The sequence below is a fragment of the Oncorhynchus mykiss genome, chromosome 10, assembly GCF_057628025.1.
Source record: "Oncorhynchus mykiss isolate SJ-2025 chromosome 10, ASM5762802v1, whole genome shotgun sequence".
Classification (NCBI taxonomy): domain Eukaryota; kingdom Metazoa; phylum Chordata; class Actinopteri; order Salmoniformes; family Salmonidae; genus Oncorhynchus; species Oncorhynchus mykiss.
Window position 1 is genome coordinate 21,150,379 of NC_143031.1, and position 27,294 is coordinate 21,177,672.

General features: G+C 42.5%; 1 protein-coding gene across 1 annotated transcript; it reads left to right on the forward strand.

Moving 5' to 3' along the window:
- The first annotated feature begins 2,134 nt into the window (after window positions 1-2,134).
- Window positions 2,135-26,909, forward strand: exoc3l2a (exocyst complex component 3 like 2a). The gene is made up of 13 exons (XM_021617753.3): window positions 2,135-2,239; window positions 3,758-4,249; window positions 7,798-8,018; window positions 9,825-10,554; window positions 11,799-11,913; window positions 14,080-14,190; window positions 14,371-14,471; window positions 14,575-14,685; window positions 18,814-18,949; window positions 19,204-19,326; window positions 21,201-21,356; window positions 22,680-22,801; window positions 26,255-26,909. Exons 2-13 carry the CDS (start codon window positions 3,783-3,785, stop codon window positions 26,571-26,573), a joined length of 2,712 nt encoding a protein of 903 aa, XP_021473428.3. The 5' UTR covers window positions 2,135-2,239; window positions 3,758-3,782; the 3' UTR covers window positions 26,574-26,909.
- The last annotated feature ends 385 nt before the right edge of the window (window positions 26,910-27,294 follow it).

A 27,294-nucleotide genomic window follows, 5' to 3' on the forward strand; every position in this document is an offset into this window, starting at 1 on the left:
TTGGTTCACCCCAGACTTGACTGCCATTGACCAACACAAAATCATCCTGTGGCATTCTGTATTAGCATCGAATATCCCTCATGATATTCCAGGCAAGTCAAGAACCAATATACTCAGTCAGTTAGGAAAGCTAAGGCTAGCTTTTTCAAAAAGAAATGTGCATCATGTAGCACTAATTCCAAAAAGTTCTGGAACACTGTAAAGTCCATGGAGAATAAGAGCACCTCCTCCCAGCTGGCCACTGCACTGAGGCTAGGAAACACTGTCACCACCGATAAATCTACAATAATCTAGAATTTCAATAAGCATTTTTCTACGGCTGGCCATGCTTTTCACCTGGCTACCCCTACCCCGGCCAACAGCTCAGCAACCCCCTGCAGAAACTTGCCCTGCTTCTCCTTCACCCAAATCCAGACAGCTAATGTTCTGAAAGAGCTGCAAAATATGAATCCCTACAAATCAGCTGGGCTAGACAATCTGGACCCTCTCTTTCTAAAATGATCTGCCGAAATTGTTGCAACCCCTATTACTAGCCTGTTTAACCTCGCTTTCGTATCGTCTGAGAGCCCCAAAGATTGGAAAGCTGCCATGGTCCTCCCCCTCTTCAAAGGGGGTGACACTCTAGACCCAAACTGCTATAAACTTATATCCATCCTGCCCTGCCTTTCTAAAATCTTCAAAAGCCAAGTTAACAAACAGATCACCGACCATTTTGAATACCACCCTGCAATCTGGTTTCCGAGCTGGTCATGGCTGCACCTCAGCCATGCTCAAGGTCCTAAACGATATCATAACCGCCATCGATAAAAGCGAAGGCTTTCGACTCTGTCAATCACCGCATTCTTATTGGCAGACTCAATAGCCTTGGTTTCTCAAATGACTGCCTCGCCTGGTTCACCAACTACTTCTCAAATGGAGTTCAGTGTGTCAAATCGGAGGGCCTGTTGTCCGGACCTCTGGCAGTGGGGGTGACACAGGGTTCAATTCTCAGGCCGACTCTTTTCTCTATATGTATCAATGATGTCACTCTTGCTGCTGGTGAATCTCTGATCCACCTCTATGCAGACGACACCATTCTGTATTTACAAAATATCCTCCAACACTTTACTCAGCAAACTCGATGTATATCACAGTGCCATCCGTTTTGTCACCAAAGCCTCATATACTACCCACCACTGTGACCTGTATGCTCTCATTGGCTGGCCCTCGCTTCATATTCGTCACCAAACCCACTGGCTCCAGGTCATCTATCTTTGCTCGGTAAAGCCCCGCCTTATCTCAACTCACTGGTCACCATAGTAACACCCACCTGTAGCACGCACTCCAGCAGGTATATTTCAAAATCCAGGACCTTGATTTAAAAGGCAGTTCAAATATTGTCTTTGTATGATTGTTAGACACTGGTCTGAGACAGCTGTGTTCTTCAATTAAATACAACTATATTTACCCAATCAGGGGCAATTAAGAAAACCATAGCCAGATTATATCAACATCCTCAACTAATACAAACAACAGACATCACCTGTCGCAATTACATCACCCTTTCTGTTGGTTATATAGGAAATGAGTGATGGTCCACAATTCCACCACTAGAGGGCACAGGAGGACAGAATGGATCCCTGGTGGTCCAAGTGTTAGAAGTCACTGCTTTTGAAGTTTGCATGGAATCTATTAGTATTGATGTGCTTAAATCGTAAGTAAAGGTTTCTAAGCAAAGCAACCATCTTAAGAAATGTAACTAGTATCTTTGAATATGAGCTAAATATCAGTTCTAGATGTCTGACTCCTGACGCACTGTGGGCCTCAAAATACTTCTGATTTGTTATTGAAGATATCAAACACACCAGCCCATTATCTGTTCACATGATCTCTTCGACATCTATACTACAAACAGTTTTTAACATTTTCCAGAATATTGTATATGTTAGACTGACCGCATGTCGAAGCAGTGCAGGCGATTGTTTAAATGCTTCATAGAGTACATTGCTTGGAAGCCATTGAAGATACTCTCTGTTACTCAGGTCAATTCAGAATGTAAAAGCACCACACACTTATCAACTGAAGCTCAGACATTAATACAACACACACACACACACACACACACACAGTTTCCTCAGGAAAAAGCATAATTGTCAGCTACAATACAACCAGTCAGGAAACCGGGTGAGCACAGTGCTCTCCTGAGCAACAGTGGAGATACACACACAGTGGATGACATTCCACTGAGACACTGCACAAGGTAAGAGGAATTAAGAATTTATCTTATTAAAGTGCAGCTCTGATTGCTGTGCCTCTTGCCGTCCTTTCTCTAAAACTTTAAAGCCGATACAATAATGCATATAGCTTTGCATTACCGTTGTGATGGTGTGTTCTGGTTTGCTCTAAAATACTGTCTCTGAGAGTTCATGAGATATCAAAATGTTTGATTGAGAAGGATACCCTACTGTAGTCTGTCTTTCATAAGTATTATATTGTATCTTCAGGAAGTCCTTTAGATTTATAGCTCATAAAGTCTACCTTGTTACAAGGAAATACAAAATTAAGTGTATGCCACTGTGGATTGTTTTGCTGTTCTTCAGAAACAGGTAGATGTTTGTTTACAATCATCTATGGTCTATGCTATAAGTACTTGAAAATAACAAGGTAATACTTTGTACTATTTGGTACTACAAGTTGGTAACTAAATCCTAGGATTTGGTACATACAGGGTCATAATTAACCATTTCAATGTGGGCCTTTCAGACACTGACAAGGTTTCCAAGGAACAAAAAGGGAAAAACAAGTTTTATAATCAATATGATGTATTTCTAGACAGGGCTAGGTATTTTCATATACCTTTAATGTTTCCATTTACCAGGACTTTAAGAACAACTAGTTACTATGTTGATTTCTAGAGATTAACCACTGCGTTCCACTTAATAATAAGTGTGGCTATAATACCTATACCTGTGCATTTTACAGTAGTGTATGAGGACACATTGTTACATAGTAGTCTACAGTACTTACTGTAATTACATACAGCAAACTAGTGTCCCAGGCAGCCAAGCACTAAAACCACTTGACCCAATCAATTCTTTCACCGTGAATTTAGGGAGGAATTTTAAGTGATTTCATCAAGACCGATGTTGTATCAAGTTGTTTAAATACTTAAGTGCTTTAGTGAAACAAAATAATGTAGACAGCCGCAGACAGACACCGCTTTTTATTTCCTGAGTTAAAAAGAGGGACTTTACATCAAATCTCCTCATAGAGTGGATATTAATTCATGTGCAACGTCATTTCCTCCCCAATATTTTATTTCAATAATTAAAATAAGACAACTAGACTTAGCTTTTAAGTATTACCTACTAAAGAATTTCAAAGTAAAACTGATAAAATGGATTTTAACACACTTGTGTGAAACCCCATGCCATAATCTTCCCCCGGGGTAACAGCACCCCCGGGGTGGGCCAGTTACCCATACACATGTTCTACTGTCGGTAACTTGAGAACGCTGCTGGGTAATCGTCTGTGTTTTGTATTTAATCGCTGAGTAAAGCCTATACAGAATAGTCTCATTGCAACAGTTCTTATGCTATTAGAATTTTCTGTAGGTCCTCAATTACAACGTTACTCTCTCATTCATTCTGGTTTTAGCTGGCATGTTCTGTTCAACCTTTTCCAGCCCACACTCATATTGAGCTCTTGGTATTGCTAGCCTAACTATGATCTGTGATCTCTTTCTCTGTTCTAACTAAGTGGCCTTGTGTCCTTGCAGTATTTGATCCCTGAGCACAAGCATCATGCCCATCCTTAAAAACCTTCCAGGGAGGACCAGGAATAATCATGGGAACAGTGAACTCATCCTGCCCAGGTTAAACTTGGACCTGAGTCCCTTTGAGGAGGTGAACCTGGAGGAGGAGAGGAATGAGGGCGACCCCCCCATTTTGGTGGGCCGTGGAGCAAAATCCCTCCAGTGCAGGTTGTCGCGAGATGGGGAAGAGGAGGAGAATGAGGTGAACATGGAGAAGCACGGCACCGGGGCCCCTAAAGGAGGAAGACCCCTGAGGGGGACTCTGGAGCGACTGTGCGGCTCTTCCCCCCTGAAGACCCTGGGGAAGTTGGGTAAGGGGCTGCGTATGTCGGGGTGCAGCGTGTGGGGGACCAGCCCGTCCCTGCGAAGCCCCACGGACCCCCACTCGCCCCCGCCAGAGAAAGAGAAGAGGAAGGGCATCCGCAGGAGCTCAGAGGAGATCATGACCCTGCTACGGTAAGTGGGATGGAGGGTGTTGATCTAGGATCAGATGCCTTTTAGATCATAATGAATAAGATTGCATGGACAGGGAGAACCATTTCCACTCTGAGACGCTTTATAAATACAGGTCCAGAGCCACAGATTAACATAAATGTAATGTCTCTCTATATATACAGTGCCAATAGAAAGTCTACACCCCCTTTAACTTTTTTCACATTCTGCTGCCTTAAAATGTCATCTTAAAAGGGATTCAATTAATTTGTTTCTACAGATCTACACAAACTAGTCGACATTTTCAAAGTGAAAGAAAGTACATTTTTCTAAATTATTATTATTATTATTTATTTTTTTACATAGATGTCTTGACACCCCAGAGTTAATACCTGGTGGAAGCACCTTTTGGTAGCCATTACAGCTGTGAATCATTTGGAATAAGATTCTACCAATTTTGCACTCTCTTATGGCAGCATATATCAATTGTTTTTTTCTCCAAAAATTGCTCAAGCTCATTTAGTTTGGTTGGGAATGATTGATGAACAGCAAAATTGAAATGTTGTCTCTGATTTTCAGGCAATTTTAAGTCAAGATTGTGATTAAACCACTCAGGAACACTCAACACCTCTTGGAAAGCTATTCTGGTGTGTTTCGGCATAAATATTTGTGTAATTGTCACTCTGAAAAATAAAACCCTATCCTAGGGTTAGGTTTTCAGAAGACTGAGGCTTTGCTCCTTTCATATTTATTTTGATCCTGACAAACTCCCCAGTCTCTGCCGATGACAATAGATACATTTTAGATACGATTTTAAGGCCACAAAATGTGAAAAAAGTCAAAGGGGGTGTAGACTTTCTGTAGGCACTGTAATATGACTAAGTTAGACACTATTTTGTAGCACTGTGATAGCTGTAACGAAATGACGGAAATGCTCACAGCATATACAGTGCCTTGCGAAAGTATTCGGCCCCCTTGAACTTTGCGACCTTTTGCCACATTTCAGGCTTCAAACATAAAGATATAAAACTGTATTTTTTTGTGAAGAATCAACAACAAGTGGGACACAATCATGAAGTTGAACGACATTTATTGGATATTTCAAACTTTTTTTAACAAATCAAAAACTGAAAAATTGGGCGTGCAAAATTATTCAGCCCCCTTAAGTTAATACTTTGTAGCGCCCGCCACCTTTTGCTGCGATTACAGCTGTAAGTCGCTTGGGGTATGTCTCTATCAGTTTTGCACATCGAGAGACTGACATTTTTTCCCATTCCTCCTTGCAAAACAGCTCGAGCTCAGTGAGGTTGGATGGAGAGCATTTGTGAACAGCAGTTTTCAGTTCTTTCCACAGATTCTCGATTGGATTCAGGTCTGGACTTTGACTTGGCCATTCTAACACCTGGATATGTTTACTTTTGAACCATTCCATTGTAGATTTTGCTTTATGTTTTGGATCATTGTCTTGTTGGAAGACAAATCTCCGTCCCAGTCTCAGGTCTTTTGCAGACTCCATCAGGTTTTATTCCAGAATGGTCCTGTATTTGGCTCCATCCATCTTCCCATCAATTTTAACCATCTTCCCTGTCCCTGCTGAAGAAAAGCAGGCCCAAACCATGATGCTGCCACCACCATGTTTGACAGTGGGGATGGTGTGTTCAGGGTGTGAGCTGTGTTGCTTTTACGCCAAACATAACGTTTTGCATTGTTGCCAAAAAGTTCAATTTTGGTTTCATCTGACCAGAGCACCTTCTTCCACATGTTTGGTGTGTCTCCCAGGTGGCTTGTGGCAAACTTTAAACAACACTTTTTATGGATATCTTTAAGAAATGGCTTTCTTCTTGCCACTCTTCCATAAAGGCCAGATTTGTGCAATATACGACTGATTGTTGTCCTATGGACAGAGTCTCCCACCTCAGCTGTAGATCTCTGCAGTTCATTCAGAGTGATCATGGGCCTCTTGGCTGCATCTCTGATCAGTCTTCTCCTTGTATGAGCTGAAAGTTTAGAGGGACGGCCAGGTCTTGGTAGATTTGCAGTGGTCTGATACTCCTTCCATTTCAATATTATCGCTTGCACAGTGCTCCTTGGGATGTTTAAAGCTTGGGAAATATTTTTGTATCCAAATCCGGCTTTAAACTTCTTCACAACAGTATCTCGGACCTGCCTGGTGTGTTCCTTGTTCTTTGTGATGCTCTCTGCGCTTTTAACGGACCTCTGAGACTATCACAGTGCAGGTGCATTTATACGGAGACTTGATTACACACAGGTGGATTGTATTTATCATCATTAGTCATTTAGGTCAACATTGGATCATTCAGAGATCCTCACTGAACTTCTGGAGAGAGTTTGCTGCACTGAAAGTAAAGGGGCTGAATAATTTTGCACGCCCAATTTTTCAGTTTTTGATTTGTTAAAAAAGTTTGAAATATCTAATAAATGTCGTTCCACTTCATGATTGTGTCCCACTTGTTGTTGATTCTTCACAAAAAAATACAGTTTTATATCTTTATGTTTGAAGCGTGAAATGTGGCAAAAGGTCGCAAAGTTCAAGGGGGCCGAATACTTTCGCAAGGCACTGTAGCATAATCATTTCCTAATTGGTTATGGAATGTAAAAATTCACCATGTTTATGTGTGGAACTCCCTTTGTTTGCTAATGCTATCTTGTGTACTTAAGCATTGAGTGAATGGCACTACGTATAACCGGGACATTGTTTTCACTTTGACTGTTGCAGCCAGGGAAAGGCAGCCATCAAAAATTCCAATCTGGATTGCTTAGAGCAGGGATGGGCAACTTTGATGGGGGTTGGGGCCACAAAAAATCAGAACTCATCATGATGGGCCGCAGTTTCTAACAGGTCTGTGTACCCACATCCATACCCACATCCAACCCACATCCATACTCACATCCATACCCACATCCATACCCACATCCATACCCACATCTATACCCACATCTATACCCACATCCATACCCACATCCATACCCACATCCATACCCACATCCATACCCACATCCATACCCACATCCATACCCACATCCATACCCACATCCAACCCACATCCATACCCACATCAAACCCACAATTGACTATCAGTGACTGACATAATGAGAAACTGCTGATGCACAACCAAATTTCGAAATGGCACCTTGTGTGTTCTACTATTCTAACTATTCTACTATTCTTAGTTGAGACCCTGATTGAGTTCCTGGGAGATTTGGAAATTTAACTGAGGGCCTTCAAAAGGGGGGCTGTGGCCCCCAGTTGCCCAACCCTGGCTTAGAGCTACAAGCACCTCTCAAGCATTTAAATAACTGCTTATTTATAGCATATGGTAGTCTGGATATGGTAGTCACCTGTTAGCATTGACCCTTACATTATTTGATAACACGTATGTATCCCATTCCATTTATATTTGAGATGGAACCTTAATTCCCACACAATATCTCTGACTCTGGGAATCCACACATAGCTCTTCTCTCTCTTCAATGCCATACGGTGAGGTTGACAGCGTAACAAGCCATAATCTAGTTCCTATTCTCTCCTGATGGTTCTCTTCTGCTTCTAGATTTGCAGGGCGGCGGAAGCAGACACAGCGTAGAGAGAGTCTGCCCTGCGGGGACCTGGGCATTGACAGCGAGGATGAGTCTCGCCGCCGGCCCTCCTTCCTCAGGATGGTCAACCTTAGCAAACGGAAGAGGGAGTCCCTGTCGGACCACAACTCCCAGGAGGCCGAGAAGGAGCTGGAGGAGGAAGAGCCAGTGGTCAAACCTAGGGAACCACTCTCAGGTATACAAGGTGCTCCAAAACAAACCAATCAAGTGGGGAGATATGGTATATGTTCTGCTGGTCCAGCCAATCACAGGGCACATAATCTGAAATCTCTGAATCATGTAAGGATCAATGCAGGTTACCTCTGTCTGTGGCATGTCAGTCAGCGTTGTACGTTTCAGTGTTCACATTATGAGTCCAACCTCACTTGAGTCTATTAAGTCGGAAACTCAGGAACTTCCTGGTCAGCTCCTGCAGTACTTCCTCCACCAATCCCACGCTGGTCTCTGATGAGCTGTGAGCGGTCCCCAGATCCCCTCAGTCATCGGGTTCAATCAGCACCAGACGATGAAAGCAGGAAATGACTGCACTTCCTCCCACTGCTGATCCCTTCAGATAAAACTTCATCCAGAGCTACTGTTCACAGAGCTCCGTAGGGAGCAAAGCAGACAAGGGACAGTCAAAGGACAGTATAGTATATAGCATGCCCAGAAAAAAAATTGCAGACCACAAGTCTGGTTCATCCTTGGGAGCAATTTCCAAATGCACATTCATCTGTACAATCAATAGTACGCAAGTAAAAACACCATGGGACCACGCAACCGCCGTACCGCTCAGGAAGGAGATGCGTTCTGTCTCCTAGAAATGAACGTACTTTGGTGCTAAAAGTGCAAAGCAATCACAGAACAACAGCAAAGGACCCTGTGAAGATGCTGGTGGAAACAGGTACAAAAGTATCTATATCCACAGTAAAAACGAGTCCTATATCGACATAACCTGAAAGGCTGATCAGCAAGGAAGAAGCCACTGCTCCAAAACCACCATAAAAAAGGCAGACTACGGTTTGCAACTGCACATGGGGACAAAGATCGTACCTTCGGAGAAATGTCCTCTGGTCTGATGAAACAAAAATAGAACTGTTTGGCAAAAATGACCATCGATTTGTTTGGAGTAAAAAGGGGGTGGCTTGCAACCTGAAGAACACCATCCAAACCGTGAAGCACGGGGGTGGCAGCAACATGTTGTGGGGGTGCTTTGCTGCAGGAGGGAGGGACTGGTGTACTTCATAAAACAGATTACATTTTGAGGAAGTAAAATGATGTGGATATATTGAAGCAACATCTCAAGACATCAGTCAGTTAAATCTTGGTCGCAAATGGGTCTTCCAAATGGACAATGACCCCAAGCATACTTTCAAAGTTGTGGCAAAATTGCTTAAGGACAACAAAGTCAAGGTATTGAACTGGCCATCACAAAGCCCTGACCTTAATCCTATAGAACATTTGTGGGCAGAACTGAAAAAGTGTGTGCATACAAACCTGACTCAGTTACACCAGCTCTGTCAGGTGGAATGGGCCAAAATTCACCCAACTTATTGTGGGAAGCTTGTGGAAGGCTACCCGAAACGTTAGACCCAAGTTAAACAATTTAAAGGCAATGCTACCAAATACTAATTGAGTGGAAGGAAACTTCTGACCCACTGGGAATGTGATGAAAGAAATGAAAGCTGAAATAAATAATTCTCTCCACTATTATTCTGACATTTCACATTCTTAAAGTAAAGTGGTGATCCTAACTGACCTAAGATGTCAGCAAATGTCAGCAATTGTGAAAAACTGAGTTTAAATGTATTTGGCTAATGTGTATGTAAACTTCCAACTTTAACTGTATCAGCACCCTTCAGTATGTCAATGTTGAAAACATGTACTTTTTCTCCTCACTTACCCCACCCGTTCCTACACATATGGCAATACTCTGTACAAACCAATAGACTAAACAGTTTGAAAGGGATTCCTCTATCTGTCCTTTCCTCTCTTCCCTCAGTGCTGGAGATACTACAGCTGGTCAACCAGAGGGACCTCCTCCTGGCCGACACACACATCCAGGAGCTGGAGCACGAGTGCGAGCTACTGGCCTTCCTGCCACATCCCTCCACGCCTCCATCCACACCCCCCGGAGTGACCCCTACTGGGTCCTTCGACAACCCCTCCAGTCCCAACGCTTCACGGGACGCCAGCAGGCGCAAGGCCAAGGATGTGGAGCTGCTGTATGAGGCCCTGCAGAAGGAGATGTGGGACGTGGTGAGGGAGTCCCTCCGCCAGCCAACGGCCGGGCCCAACCTGGGACTAGTGGTGCTGGTCATTCAGCAGGAGGAGCAGGCTGACATGTCCCAGGCCCAGAGAGAAGAGACCCAGACCCAGCCCGTAAGGGAGGGCCTCCAGCCCTATCATAGCCAGAGGCCCCGTCAGCTCAAGCTGAAATGGCGGCAGGCGGTGGCGGAGGCGGCAGACTGGAGCCTGCCGCAGCAGGTGGACACTCAGGCGGGGCAACTGGCCTCATACCTGGAGAGGTTAAGGGGACGCATGGTGGACGACCTGGACGCGGCACGGCGGAACGTGGTGTCAGTCTACCCGGAGGAGTTCCAGGCCTTCCAGGTGTATGTACAGAGCTACCACCGGGCGGTGGCCAGACGCCTGAAAATCATTACCAGCTCCCAGCTTCAGATCACTGACGTTTACTCTATGCTGGACTGGTTCTACAACATCTACAACAGGTCAGTGTCAGAAGTCATAACATAACAACATTAAATGTATACACTCTTAGAAAATAAGGTACTACCTAGAACCATAAAGGGTTATTTAATTGTCCCCTTAGGAAAACCCTATGAAAATGGTTGCGTTTGAGCATATCAATTTTGTCAAGTCGCCTTTCAAAGTGTGTTACATTATGTGGATAAACATTTTCAGACTTGTGCCTACATGTCGACTGCATGAACTGCATGAACCACGTGATCAAAGGTTTTGACTGTTTTGACTGCAGTCAGCTGCAAATTCCGGCCGTTTCTCTTCATCAACTTCATCCTGCAGCCATCGCCTGCATTGTTGGAGGCTCAATTGTCAACCAATCATTAGGGTGTTTTTGTTTGACCCGCGTGAAAGTCCATTGGTATACATTGGATATATACAAATTAATTATATATATTTTTTCGCGTCAAGTTTTTATCATTTCTATTCATGTATTTAAAAACTCCCACCCCCCCATCCGGCAATCTGATAGCATATGTAAAATCAATCATGAGATAAACAAAAATTAATTAATACAAATACATGCAATAGTAGAATGAATGAATAATACTCAATAATACATCACATTACATACATCAAAAAGAGTAACAAATCATAGAAACTCATTCATGGATGTACAGGTACTTTGGACAATAGTTCAGAAATGAATGTGATATTTGAGACCTCTCTCTCATCAACTGATTGTACAATGTACACACATATGATTTCAGTTTGTGATTGTGTGATCTAGGGGTTAGAGACATGCTTATTTTGATATTATAAAGAAAAACTTTCACAAACAATGGCAACTACGTTGACACTGCCTTGTTCATCTAAGCCTTGCTGTAGGAAAACCACAACAGTGTCTGACATTTTTTGGCTGTTTCAGATGCACCTCCCCTGACTGCTCTTGTCGACATTCGTCTACAGTCGGCTACGTTAGCCTTACAACTCAAACTCGCCCATTATCAATTTTTGGTTCCAGTGGAACCCTTTCATTAATACAATGTTATACGTTCTTAGTAGAACCTGTTTCACCACCAAAGGGTTCACCTATGGGGACAAAAATATCTATTTTTTAAATAAGAAAGTAAGACAAGAACATCAAGGAAGTCCATGTACGTGAATATTAACATAGATCTTTACAGGTATTAGTTCAGATCTGAAATGTGAGACTTGACTGGATGGTGACACATAGTATCTCTTCCTCACTCTCCCTCTCGTCTTTTTTAAGGGATGTCCTGGGCACCGTTGGCATGAAAACCCCAATTAACTACTCCCGACTGGAACCCCTACTGCACCAAGACACAGTGGACCAACTGGAACAGGACTGCCTGAACACTGTCAGGGTAAAATCACATTGCTTTTAAAGTGCAATTCAACCTCATATTCATTATCTCCAGCACCATACTAGTGTCTACATGTGTTGAAATGGCACATTTATATGATCTGTGGTTAAAAAGATGAGGTCATAAAAAATGCTTATATTTTACATCACAGGGATAGGATTAAAAGTAAGAAAAACTGTTAGCTTTTCAAAACCTGTTTCTAGTCACTTTACCTTACATTCATGTACATATCTACCTCAAATACCTCATACCCCTGCACATTGATCTGGTACTGGTACTAACCTGTATATAGCTTCACATTGATCTGGTACTGGTACTCCCTGTGTATAGCTCCACATTGATCTGGTACTGGTACTAACCTGTATATAGCTTCACATTGATCTGGTACTGGTACTCCCTGTGTATAGCTCCACATTGATCTGGTACTGGTACTCCCTGTATATAGCTCCACATTGATCTGGTACTGGTACTCCCTGTATATAGCTTCACATTGATCTGGTACTTGTACTCCCTGTATATAGCTCCACATTGATCTGGTACATGTACTCCCTGTATATAGTTCCACATTGATCTGGTACTGGTACTCCCTGTATATAGCTCCACATTGATCTGGTACTGGTACTCCCTGTATATAGCTCCACATTGATCTGCTACTGGTACTCCCTGTATATACCTCCACATTGATCTGATACTGGTACTCCCTGTATATAGCTCCACATTGATATGGTACTGGTACTCCCTGTATATAGCTCCACATTGATCTGGTACTCCCTGTATATAGCTCCACATTGATCTGGTACTGGTACTCCCTGTATATAGCTCCACATTGATCTGATACTGGTACTCCCTGTATATAGCTCCACATTGATCTGGTACATGTACTCCCTGTATATAGCTCCACATTGATCTGGTACTGGTACTCCCTGTATATAGCTCCACATTGATCTGATACTGGTACTCCCTGTATATAGCTCCACATTGATCTGGTACTGATACTCCCTGTATATAGCTCCACATTGATCTGGTACTGGTACTCCCTGTATATAGCTCCACATTGATCTGATACTGGTACTCCCTGTATATAGCTCCACATTGATCTGGTACTGGTACTCCCTGTATATAGCTCCACATTGATCTGGTACATGTACTCCCTGTATATAGCTCCACATTGATCTGGTACTGGTACTCCCTGTATATAGTTCCACATTGATCTGGTACTGGTACTCCCTGTATATAGCTCCACATTGATCTGGTACTGGTACTCCCTGTATATAGCTCCACATTGATCTGGTACTCCCTGTATATAGCTCCACATGGATCTGGTACTGGTACTCCCTGTATATAGCTCCACATTGATCTGATACTGGTACTCCCTGTATATAGCTCCACATTGATCTGGTACTGATACTCCCTGTATATAGCTCCACATTGATCTGGTACTGGTACTCCCTGTATATAGCTCCACATTGATCTGGTACTGGTACTCCCTGTATATAGCTCCACATTGATCTGGTACTGGAACTCCCTGTATATAGCTCCACATTGATCTGGTACTGGAACTCCCTGTATATAGCTCCACATTGATCTGGTACTGGTACTCCCTGTATATAGCTCCACATTGATCTGGTACTGGTACTCCCTGTATAGAGCTTCACATTGATCTGGTACTTGTACTCCCTGTATATAGCTCCACATTGATCTGGTACTGGTACTCCCTGTATATAGTTCCACATTGATCTGGTACTGGTACTCCCTGTATATAGCTCTACATTGATCTGGTACTGGTACTCCCTGTATATAGCTCCACATTGATCTGGTACTGGTACTCCCTGTATATAGCTCCACATTGATCTGGTACTGGTACTCCCTGTATATAGCTCCACATTGATCTGGTACTCCCTGTATATAGCTCCATTCTTGTGCATTTTATTCCTCTTGTGCTACTATTTTTCTTTTTATTATACATTTTAACTCTGCATTGTTGGGAAGGGCTCGTAAGCAAGCATTTCAAGTCTACACCCGGTGTACTTGGCCCGTGTGACAAATAAAAAATCCCACCTACCGAGGTAATGGTTCTGGCACTAATCTAATGGTACTGAAACTTCCCATACTTGTTTCTTGGATAGGCAATGGACTTCATGGTTGTGTGTGTTCTGTTTATCGCAGGAGAAGGTGTCCACAGAGCTCACTCAGGTTCTGGATGAGGAGGAGAGGCGGTGGGCCCAAACGCTGCACATAGAGGAGTACCAGTCCAGTCTGGCCCGCTCTGTCATCCAGGTCTGTCACACTATCATTCAGAGACACTACTGTACAGTAGATCTGTAGGTCACCATTGGACATTGTGGCAAACAACTCGAAGACATTTGTAAATCTCCCATTAATATTGGAGTGACCTATTTTGGGTGGTTGGATTTTGAAGTTCCTGCTCTGATCAGTATTTGTGCGTGGTTGTTACAGAGACTAAAGGTAGACCTGGACAGATCCACAGCTGTAAGCCCGTTTCTGGGGGCCAGGGTGGCCCGCTGCAATCTCAATGGACTGTCTGACTTCCTATATAGGTGAGGAGAAGATGTGTTTATAAAGACATGGACATTGAGTTCAATCAACAACCTCAATGTGAATCAACATATGGATTTAATTTCATCATGTTACTATGTCCAGTTTCCAGAGAAAGGTGGAGATGTTCCATGAGACCCAGGCTGAGTTTGGGGACCGGGGCGATGGATACGTCTCCAGGACCATCTCTCTGGTCAACTGCTGCCCGCCTCTCAGGTAGATACCCAGACAGAGAAGTCATCTGCTGTGGCATCTGTGTTAACTGATGCTCCAATCAAATGCTTATCAAAAACGTGTATTTTTCAGTTGGTGAAGTGGTGAATGGGATGAGAGCGTCTCCAGTTAGCTAGCTAACATGGCTTACAATTAGTTGGCAATCTTGTTAAAGTTGACAAGTAAAATTGTATTTGTCACATGCGCCAAATACAACAAGTGCAGACTTTACCGTGAAAAGCTTACTTACGAGCCCTTTCCCAACAATGTAGTTAAAAAGTAAGACAATTAGCAAATAGATAAAAAAGAAAATTGTAACACAATAAAATAACAATAACGAGGCTATATACAGGGAGTAGTATACTGGGTTACGAGGTAGTTGGGGTGATTGATTGAGGTAATATATACATGTAGGTTTTGTTAGGTGATTGATTGAAGTACTATGCACATGTAGGTAGGGGTAAAAGCAAAAAGTCTGGGTAGTTAGTTGATTAACTGTATAGCAGTCTTATGGATTTGGGGTAGAAGCTGTTAAGCAGTCTTTTGGTCCCAGACTTGACTTTCCGGTACCGGAAGATTTTTAGGTCCTTCCTCTGACACCGCCTGGTATAGAGGTCCTGGATGACAGGAAACTCAGCCCCAGTGATGTACTGGGCCATACGCACTACCCTTTGATGCGCCTTGCGGTCGGATGCCGAGCAGTTGCCATGCCAAGCGGTGATGCAGCCAGTCAAGATGCTCTCAATGGTGCAGCTGCAGAACTTTTCAAGGATCTGAGGGCCCATGCCAAATCTCTTTAGCCTCCTGAGGGGGAAGAGGCATTGTTGTGTCCTCTTCACGACTGTGTTGTGTTTGCACCATGGTATGTCCTTAGTGATGTGGACACAGAGGAACTTGGCGCTCCACCGTCGTGTCGTCAGCAAACTTAATGATGGGGTTGGAGTCATGTGCGGCCACACAGTCGTGGGTGAACAGGGAGTACAGGTGGGAGCTAAGAACGGGGGGACCCAGTGTTGAGGGTCAGTGTGGCAGATGTGTTTTTGCCTACCCTCGTCAGAAAGTATCCAATTGCAGAGTGAGGTGATAAATCCCAGGATCCTTAGTTTAGTGATGAGCTTGGAGGTCACTATGTAGTCAGTGAAGAGCATTCTCACATACGTAGGTGTTCATTTTGTCCAGGTGGGGAAGGGCAGTGTGGAGTGCAATAGAGATTGCATCAACTGTGGATCTGTTGGGGCGGTATGCGAATTGTGGGTCCAGGGTGTCTGGGATGATGGTGTTGATGTGAGCCACGACCACACTTTCAAAGCATTTTATGGCTACATACAGTGCCTTGCGAAAGTATTCGGCCCCCTTGAACTTTGCAACCTTTTGCCACATTTCAGGCTTCAAACATAAAGATATAAAACTGTATTTTTTTGTGAAGAATCAACAACAAGTGGGACACAATCATGAAGTGGAACGACATTTATTGGATATTTCAAACTTTTTTAACAAATCAAAAACTGAAAAATTGGGCGTGCAAAATTATTCAGCCCCCTTAAGTTAATACTTTTTTAGCGCCACCTTTTGCTGCGATTACAGCTGTAAGTCGCTTGGGGTATGTCTCTATCAGTTTTGCACATCGAGAGACTGAAATTTTTTCCCATTCCTCCTTGCAAAACAGCTCAAGCTCAGTGAGGTTGGATGGAGAGCATTTGTGAACAGCAGTTTTCAGTTCTTTCCACAGATTCTCGATTGGATTCAGGTCTGGACTTTGACTTGGCCATTCTAACACCTGGATATGTTTATTTTTGAACCATTCCATTGTAGATTTTGCTTTATGTTTTGGATCATTGTCTTGTTGGAAGACAAATCTCCGTCCCAGTCTCAGGTCTTTTGCAGACTCCATCAGGAGTCTTCCATCTTCCAGAATGGTCCTGTATTTGGCTCCATCCGTCTTCCCATCAATTTTAACCATCTTCCCTGTCCCTGCTGAAGAAAAGCAGGCCCAAACCATGATGCTGCCACCACCATGTTTGACAGTGGGGATGGTGTGTTCAGCTGTGTTGCTTTTACACCAAACATAACGTTTTGCATTGTTGCCAAAAAGTTCAATTTTGGTTTCATCTGACCAGAGCACCTTCTTCCACATGTTTGGTGTGTCTCCCAGGTGGCTTGTGGCAAACTTTAAACAACACTTTTTATGGATATCTTTAAGAAATGGCTTTCTTCTTGCCACTCTTCCATAAAGGCCAGATTTGTGCAATATACGACTGATTGTTGTCCTATGGACAGAGTCTCCCACCTCAGCTGTAGATCTCTGCAGTTCATCCAGAGTGATCATGGGCCTCTTGGCTGCATCTCTGATCAGTCTTCTCCTTGTATGAGCTGAAAGTTTAGAGGGACGGCCAGGTCTTGGTAGATTTGCAGTGGTCTGATACTCCTTCCATTTCAATATTATCGCTTGCACAGTGCTCCTTGGGATGTTTAAAGCTTGGGAAATATTTTTGTATCCAAATCCGGCTTTAAACTTCTTCACAACAGTATCTCGGACCTGCCTGGTGTGTTCCTTGTTCTTCATGATGCTCTCTGCGCTTTTAACGGACCTCTGAGACTATCACAGTGCAGGTGCATTTATACGGAGACTTGATTACACACAGGTGGATTGTATTTATCATCATTAGTCATTTAGGTCAACAATGGATCATTCAGAGATCCTCACTGAACTTCTGGAGAGAGTTTGCTGCACTGAAAGTAAAGGGGCTGAATAATTTTGCACGCCCAATTTTTCAGTTTTTGATTTGTTAAAAAAGTTTGAAATATCCAATAAATGTCGTTCCACTTCATGATTGTGTCCCACTTGTTGTTGATTCTTCACAAAAAAATACAGTTTTATATCTTTATGTTTAAAGCCTGAAATGTGGCAAAAGGTCGCAAAGTTCAAGGGGGCCGAATACTTTCGCAAGGCACTGTATGTGAGTGCTATGGGTCGATAGTCATTTAGACAGGTTACCTGGGCGTTCTTGGGCACGTGGACTATGGTGGTCTGCTTGAAACATATGTAAGACTGTAAGACCTGGGAGAGGTCTATGGGAGAGGTTGAAAATATCTGTGAAGACGCATGCCAGTTGGTCAGCGCATGCTCTGAGTACCCATCCTGGTAATCCGTCTGGCCCTGCGGCCGCATCAGATGAGCGTCAGAGCCGGTGTAGTAGGATTTGATCTTTGTATTGACATTTTGCCTGTTTGATGGTTCGTCGGTCGTAGGGGGATTTCTTATAAGCATCCGAATTTGTGACCACCTCCTTGAAAGCCGGAGCTCTAGCCTTTAGTTCAGTTCAGATGTTGCCTGTAATCTTGGCTTTTGGTTAGGGTGTGCACGTACCGTCACTGTGGGGACTACATCGTCGATGCACTTATTATTGAAGCCGATGACTGATATGGTAAACTCCTCAATGCCATCGGGTGAATCCTGGAACATGTTCCAATCTGTGCTAGCGGAACTGTCCTGTAGCTTAGCGTCTGCTTCATCGGATCTCTTCCGCATTGAGCATATCACTGGTACTTCCTGTTTGAGTGTTTGCTTGTAAGCAGGAATTAAGAGGATGGAGTTATGGTCAGATTTGCTAAATGCAGAGTGAGGTAGAGCTTTGCATGCACCACTGTGTGTAGAGTTTGTTTCTCACTCTATTTGCACAGGAGACATGCTGGTAGAAATTTGTTAAAACAGATTTCAGTTTCCCTGCATTAAAATCCCCGGGCCATTAGGAGCGCCGCATCTTCTTGTTTGCTTCTGGCCCTATAAAGCTTGTTGTGTGTCGTCTTAGTGCCGGCATAGGGCTGTTGTGGTAAATAGACAGCTACAAAAAATATAGATGAAAACTCTCTTGGTAAATAGTGTGGTATGCAGCTTATCATGAGGAATTTTAACTCAGACAAGCAGAACCTTGAGACTTCATTAATATGAATGATCATGCACCAACTGTTGTTGACAAAGGGACAAATAGATCACATGGTCAAATGATGTTATCCACATTATTAAGGTTGTAAATGGTTCAAACGGGTTTTCCAAGTCAGAAATACGAGTTTCAGATCATTCTTACACTACCTGAACTCACCAACAGTGTTTGCATTCCACTTTTTGTGTAGATCCTTTGTACAGCGTTGCAGGCAGTGTGACCCACAGAGCAATGAGGAGTCCACACAGGGAGCTAACTCCTCCCTGGACAGGATTGTTAACCAATCAGTGAGGGTTCTGACGGAAAGACTATTTGAGCACATCAGGGTGAGGCAATGTGCTTTTAAAATGTGTCCTCTTTTGGTAGGGCACAGAAAATGTTTTCCTTACAATTTATTGACACAAAACATACATTTATCTTAACATCCCTTCCCCAATACACAACTTGCCAATTCTACACTCATATATGACTGATCAAACACAAACACACATGCTCTAACGTTTACACAGATGTGCATTTTGCAATAGGAGCATAATGTTCATCACTTCATGTGGGTCAAAGCTGTGTATTTCTGTTCCAGCCGTTCTTTGACAAGCTGGTGAAAAGGAAGTGGCTAAACAACACTGAGGCCTTTGAAGCCATCGAAGCAAGCGTCAAACAACACTTTAAGAAGTTCAGAAGAATGGACTGCCCACCTTATCAGGTCTCCACCAATGACCACATACCTAACACATGATAACATGTTGCACAAAATACATGGAATAAATATTTGCCCTTTCTATCCCAATATATTTAGTTTATCAACGGTTACAGTGCCCTTGGAAAGTGTTCAGACCCCTTGACTTTTTCCACATTTTGCTAGGTTACAGCCTTATTCTAAAATTGACTCAATTGTTTTTTGTCAACCTACACACAATACCCCATAACAACAAAGCAAAAACAGGTTTTTAGACATTTTTGCTAATTTATTGCAAATGAAAAACACATTTACATAAATATTCAGAACCTTTACTCAGTACTATGTTGAAGCAACTCTGGAGGCGATTACAGCCCCGAGTGTTCTTGGCAAGCTTGGCACACCAGTATTTGGGGAGGCAGGGTAGCCTAGTGGAAATGTTTTGGTAACCGGAAGGTTGCAAGTTCGAATCCCCGAGCTGACAAGGTACAAATCTGTTGTTCTGCCCCTGACCTAGGCCGTCATTGAAAATAAGAATTTGTTCCTAACTGACTTGCCTAGTTAAATAAAGGTAAAAAAAATAAAACATTTGTGGAGTTTCTCCCATTCTTCTCTGCAAATCCTCTCAAACTTTGTCAGGTTGGATGGGGAGTTTTGCTGCACAGCTATTTTCAGTTCTCTCCAGAAATGTTCGATCGGGTTCAAATCTGGTCTCCGGCTGGGCCATTCAAGGACATCCAGAGACTTGTGCCGAAGCCACTCCTGCGTTGTCTTGGCTGTGTGCTTATGGTCTTGGCCTGTCACAGTCTGAGGTCCAGAGAGCTCTGGAGCAGGTTTTCATCAAGGATCTCTGTATTTGCTCCGTTCATCGTTGCCTCAATCCTCAGTCCCTGCCGCTGAAAAACATCCCCACAGCATAATTATGCCACCACCATTATTCACAGTAGGGATGGTGCCAGGTTTCATCCAGATGTGACGCTTGGCATTCAGGCCAAGAGTTCAATCTTGGTTTCATCAGACCAGAGAATATTGTTTCTCATGGTCTGCGGGTCTTTTGGTGCCTTTTGTCAAACTCCAAGCTGGCTGTCATGTGCCCTTATGAGGAGTGGCTTCCATCTGGCCACTCTACCTTAAAGGCCTGATTGGTGGAGTGCTGCAGAGATGGTTGTCCTTCTGGAAGGTTCTCCCATCTCCACAGAGGAACTCTAGAGCTCTGTCAGAGTGACCATCTGGTTCTTGGTCACCTCTCTGACCATGGCCCTTCTCCCCCTATTGCTCAGTTTGGCAGCGCGGCCAGCGCTGGGAAGAGTCTTCATGGTTCTACTTTTTCCATTTTAGAATGATGGAGGCCACTGTGTTCTTGGGGACCTTCAATGCTGCAGAAATGTTTTGGTACCCTTCCCCAGATCGGTGCCTCGACACAATCCTGTCTCGGTGCTCTACGGGCAATTCCTTCAATCTCATGAATTGGTTTTTGCTCTGACATGCAATGTCAACTGTGTGACCTTATATAGACAGGCGTGTGACTTTCCTAATCATGTCCAATCAATTAAATTTACCACAGGTGAACTCCAATCAAGTTGTAGAAACATCTCAAGGATGATCAATGGGAACAGGATGCATCTGAGCTCAATTTCTAGTCTCATAGCAAAGGGTCTGAATACTTATGTAAATATGTTTTTTTGGTTCCAAAATTTCTAAAAACCTGTTTTCTCTTTGCCATTATGGGGTATTGTGTGTAGATTGCTGAGGATTCTTTATTTATTTTTTCATCCATTTTAGAATAAGGCTGTAAGGTAACGAAATGTAGAAAAAGTCAAAGGGTCTGAATACTTTCTGAAGGCACTTTATGTTATGACTGAGGGACTGAATGGTTGAGTGGTTGACTGTTTGATTGACAGATACTGGTGGGGGAGATACACAGGTGGGTTTTGGTGGAGTATTTGCGTGCGATCATGCGAGGACGGGTCATCTGCACATCATCGAAGATGAGGAAGAGGATGGCATTCCGACTGCAGGACGAGGCCAAGCAGCTCAAAGGGCTCTTTAAAGACCTGGTCAGTCATCCCTCTGATTTACGGTCGTAATGACCATAAACAACTACAGTTGAAGTCGGAAGTTTACATACACTTAGGTTGGAGTCATTAAAACTTGTTTTTCAACCACTCCACAAATGTCTATATAGTTAACTATAGTTTTGGCAAGTTGGTTAGGACTGTGCCTTTAAACAGCTTGGAAAATTCCAGAAAATAATGTCATGGTTTTAGAAGCTTCTGATAGGCTAATTGACATAATTTGAGTCAATTGGAGGTGTACCTGTAGATGTATTTCAAGGTCTACCTTCAAACTCAGTGCCTCTTTGCTTGACATCATGGGAAAATCAAAATAAATCAGCCAAGACCTCAATAAAAAAATTTGTAGACCTCCACACGTCTAGTTCATCCTTGGGAGCAATTTCCAAACGCCTGAAGGTACCACGTTCATCTGTACAAACAATAGTACGGAAGTATAAACCACATGTGACCGTCATACCGCTCAGGAAGGAGACACGTTCTGTCTCCTAGAAATGAACGTACTTTGGTGCGAAAAGCGCAAATCAATCCCAGAACAACCTTGTGAAGATGCGGGAGGAAACAGGTACAAAAGTATCCATATCCACAGTAAAACAAGTCCTATATCGACATAACCTGAAAGGCTGCTCAGCAGCATGTCCTCTGGTCTGATGAAACAAAAATAGAACTGTTTGACTATAATGACCATTGTTATATTTGGAAGAAAAAGGGGGAGGCTTGCAAGCCAAAGAATACCATCCCAACCGTGAAGCTACCAAATACTAATTGAGTGTATGTAAACTTCTGACCCTCTGGGAATGTGATTAAATAAATAAAAGCTGAAATAAATCATTCTCTCTTCTATTATTTTGAGATTTCACTTTCTTAAAATAAAATGGTGATCCCAACTGACCTAAGACAGGGAATCTTTACTAGGATTAAATGTCAGGAATTGTGAAAAACTGCGTTTAAATGTATTTGGCTAATGTGTATGTAAACTTCCGACTTCAACTGTATCTGAACGCGATAAGATGATTTAGTTTAACACTCCCAACAACTGTTTTGTAACCCCAATTAACCGCTTATGGTCCAAGATAGCACCTTTTATTCTAAGAATGTAGGACTACAAATCCTGATAGATGATGTTGGTATTAATGTCTATGGTACGTCCACACAGAGCTTTTGTTTCAGAAAATGATGGATTGCACCTATCTGTTGATGGCTCATGGACAATGAGATGATTGACCTTTGTACTTATGCAACTCGTCCATATCAACTGTTTTACAAATGTTTATAATTACTTATCTTACATAATATTTCCTCTTTCAGGAGTCAGGATCCTCTTGGCTGGACAGTGTCCTCACTCACCTGGCTGACATCATTCTCCTGGAGGACACTCCGTCCATCCAGATGGAGGTTGCTGTTCTGGTGAAAGAGTTTCCAGACATACGGTAAGGGTTTTCATCATTTTGGGGAATACAGTACTGCGCAATGTTTTGAAAGTCCAGAGTTGGAAAACAATGAACAAATTTGGCAAATGTCGTTCATTGGTCACCATTTCCTATATACGCTATGCCACAGTACCCAGAACCTGCATGCCACGGTGCAGTTTCACAAAGTGCTATTTTTGACATCTGGACAAAGGTAGCGGAATTTAAGTCCACATATAGACTTTCTGTTGACACAATAGGTCAAAGCAAGGGAAAAAAGCATGGGAACATACCATTATTAAACTTTTACACTCCTGCCCGTATACAAGTTGAAAATGGCAAATTTGGGAACTGATAAACGACTAAATTGGAACGCAGTGTCTGTAAAATAACAAGCTATACATGACGTCAGAACTCTGGCTCTGAGTTCTTATGGCTGCAATCCCGCTAACGGGATGATATGACAACAGCCAGTGAAAGTGCAGGGTGCCATATTCAAAACAACAGAAATCTCATAATTAAAATTCCTCAAACATACATGTATCTTATACCGTTTTAAAGGTAATCTTTTTGTTAATCCCACCACAGTGTCTGATGTCAAATATGCTTTACAGCAAAAGCACCACAAACTAATATGTTAGGTTACCACCAAGCCACAGAATAAACACAGCCATTTTTCCAGCCAAAGATAGGAGTCACAAAAAGCACAAATGGAGATAAAATGAATCACTAACCTTTGATGATCTTCATCAGATGACACTCATAGGACTTCATGTTACACAATACATGTATGTTTTGTTTGATAAAGTTCATATTTATATAAAAAAATCTTGAGTTTACATTGGCGCGTTACATTCACTAGTTCCAAAAATATCCAATGATTTTGCATAGCCACATCGATTCAACAGCAATACTCATCATAAATGTAGATGATAATACAAGTTATACACATGGAATTATAGATATACCTCTCCTTAATGCAACTGCTGTGTCAGATTTCAAAAAAACTTTACGGAAAAAGCATACCATGCAATAATCTGAGACTGCCCTCAGAAATATAATACAATTAGCTGCCATGTTGGTCAACAGAAACCAGAAATTACATGCTAAATATTCCCTTACCTTTGATTATCTTCATCAGAATGCACTCCCAGGAATCCCAGGTCCACAATAAATGCTTGATTTGTTCGATAATGCCCATTATTTATGTCCAATTAGCTACTTTTGTTAGCGTGTTTGGTACACCTATCCAAACGCTCGTGCATTTCTTCGGACAAAAACTTCAAAAAGTTATATTACAAGTCAAAGAAACATTTCAAACTAAGTACAGAATCAATCATTAGGATGTTTTTATTATAAATCTTCAATAAAGTTCCAACCGGAGAATTCCTTTGTGTCTTGAGGATGGAACGCAAGTCGATATCATGTGGAATGCGCGTGACCAGGAAATGGCTCTCTGCCAGTAAGCTGACTCATTCAGCTCTTATTCAGTCCCACAGCACAGTAGAATCATCATTCAAGTTTCTAAAGATGGTTGACATCTAGTGGAAGCCCTAGGAAGTGCAATTTAATTCATATCCCAATGTGAATTCAATTGGGCCTGGTTTGAAAATCTACCAACCTCACTTACTGTTTGGATTTCTTCTCAGCTTTTTGCCTGCCATTAGAGTTCTGTTTTACTCACAGACAACATTCAAACAGTTTTAGAAACTTCAGAGTGTTTTCTATCCAATACTAATAATAATATGCATATATTAGCAACTGAGACTGAGGAGCAGGCCGTTTACTCTGGGCACCTCTGGGCACTTTTCATCCAAGCTACTCAATAGTGCCCCTGCAGCCATATGAAGTTTTCACAACGCTCTATGGGTTTTGACTGATAGCCGTTCTGAACATGATCACCTTGCGCGACAAGAAGTTGCCCCCATCCCTCCCACTAATTGGGCAACTTTTGCAAATGTTTTGTTGTCTGAGTGAGGGAAATGCTGTAAATTAAGAGGACTATAATAAATACCGCTTTGAAATCATACAAGCAAGCCAAACACCCATGAGTCCAAATGTGCACTTCACATTTCCATATCATAAAACTCATGTCATATACAGCGTCAATGTTTATGATCATTATGTTTGATGTACAGTTACAAGATGACATGGTGTCATACCCTGGTTTGTTCTGAACAGAATTAATATATATGTTTGTCTATTGTGAAGAAAATTAGCACGGAACAAGCACTAACATGATCTGATTCCCTGAATTGCATTGTGAAAGCCTAACGCTGTAATATCGTATTTTATAACCTAGCTAGTCATGTTTGCAATAGAACAAGCTTAAAAATGATGCAATTTATAATGGACTGTTCTTGGATTGCATAAACAACAACAGTAATTGTGTGAGTGCTGGGATGCAGAGTTGTGTTCCAAACAAAAAACCTCCAAGTGTGCTTTCTGTAGTTCCCCAACTGCATAGCTAGGAGAGCTGAAAAAAACACCTTATAGTTGAAGACTCTACTTTGAGTCATGAAAGTGCATTAAAATGACTTAGGAACTGTGAACACTTTGGAGAGGTGTGTGGCCACTCTCACTCAAACCCTTGTAATTCGTTTTGGCTTATGTTGCACCTACCCCACATTTTCCAGGAATATTCCTTTCATATTACTGAATGTATCCAGAGTATTGTCAGATTTCGTTATCAACAAATGCGACGAAAGTACAGTAAATGTAAAATGCACATAAAATCATTGGATTCAGTATTGTGTCAGGTAAACTGTTGCGTCCTCACCTTTGTCCTAATAATTTTCCCATAATTTCCAAACTGTTTCCTACCATGGTTGTGCATATGCATTTCATATGTATTCTGTAAGAAACATTTCAATTTAGTCCATATAGGTTGAGTGTACTGGCTTTATTCTTGGAGAGGACCAAGGGGCTGTTTTTAGTGGCAGAGGCTGGAGGGCCCCACAAGGTCCCAGGCCCCTCGTTGTTTGTGTGTTTTGTGGGGTCAGCTAAGGGCTGGCTAGCTGGCAGCGTACCCAATGTGTGACGCATGACCTGTGGCCAGGCAGACAGGAAGCTGCTGCAGAGTACTTCCTGTTCCTGCCACCCTGTGAGAGACAGTCTGGTGCCACGCTCTGGAATCAAAGGAGGGAGCTGGAGCAGGTCAAGACAACCTGGACACATGTTAACTCACTCAGGCACAAGGAGTGTCTGCAAGCATCACTCTTTTGTTTTGTTACTAGCCGCCTGTATTTTCATAGATCAAAGTCTGCCGCCTACCACTGGGACTCCCCCAAATGTCTATTTGGGTGAAATATAATTGAAAAAATTATCAATAGATCAACTGAACATAATAAGTCATGGCCCTTTGCTCTACAACATGATTGAATCATGAAGCTACCTGAAACCACCGAAACACACTAACATCGGTCTCTATCTTCCCTATCTTTCCTTTCTCTTCCTCCCTTCATCCTATCGCAGGAAGAAGCACATCTCCACCCTGCTAAATGTGCGGGGGATGATACGACAGGCAGAGCGCCAAGAGATCTTGAACGTGGTCCGAGACTTTGAGAGCAGCAACAGCTCTACCCTGCCATGCAGGGATCATGCCCTCTTCTCGGACATCCCTGTCACCTCCGAGGTACATTGCATCAACCTGGGCCTCATCCGTGTTGCCATGACCGTCGCCAACTGGTTCTCAGAGGCCCGGCTTCGACAACACCGTAAGAGAAGCCCCAGGAACAGAACCACGCTGCCACCGGAACAACTGAAAGAGGACAAGGATATGGATTATGATTGACTTCAAGGAAATCGTATGTAGTTGATGCACATTAAGTGTTTGGTAGAACAGAGGCTCGTTCACCCGTAATTCTGTATCCATGTGTGCATCTCTATGACTACTTGATACTGAATGAGCTTTAAGATCGAATTGTTTGGATTTCTGCTTTAAATAAGAGAAGTAGAAGTTTGTTGATGACGACACTTCGAAGAGTACTCAATCTTAAATTCTGTCATATGTGCTGCGACTACTACAATGGGCCAAAATCACAAATTACTGTGAAACTTACTACTACTGATAAGAAATGCAAAGTCCCCATAGAAACATGAAATTAAATGTTTTTAATTCATCTGTAAATGATCTTCCCACTCATTTACAGACATTTGAATGGATAGCGATAATAAGAAGAACTTGACATCAGGTACCACAGATACAAGCCCATCTACTGTACTTCAAGCTCAGATTTTTCTTAATGTTTAGAATAATTTTGTAAACCTCATTGGGTAACACTTTACATTAAGGAGTAATTGTATACATCCATAAGTAGTTAATAAACTGCTTAAAGATAGCTTACATGACTGCACAATTTTAACCAATGTGTTATAACTGTTTAACTAACCACTAATGGTTTATAAAATACGTATAAACCTTTAGTAAATAATTTTAAGTAAACCTCAATGTAAAGTGTTACCGATTTAAATAAATTCTCTGGTACTTTAGAATACCTTTTAGCCAGTAGTTC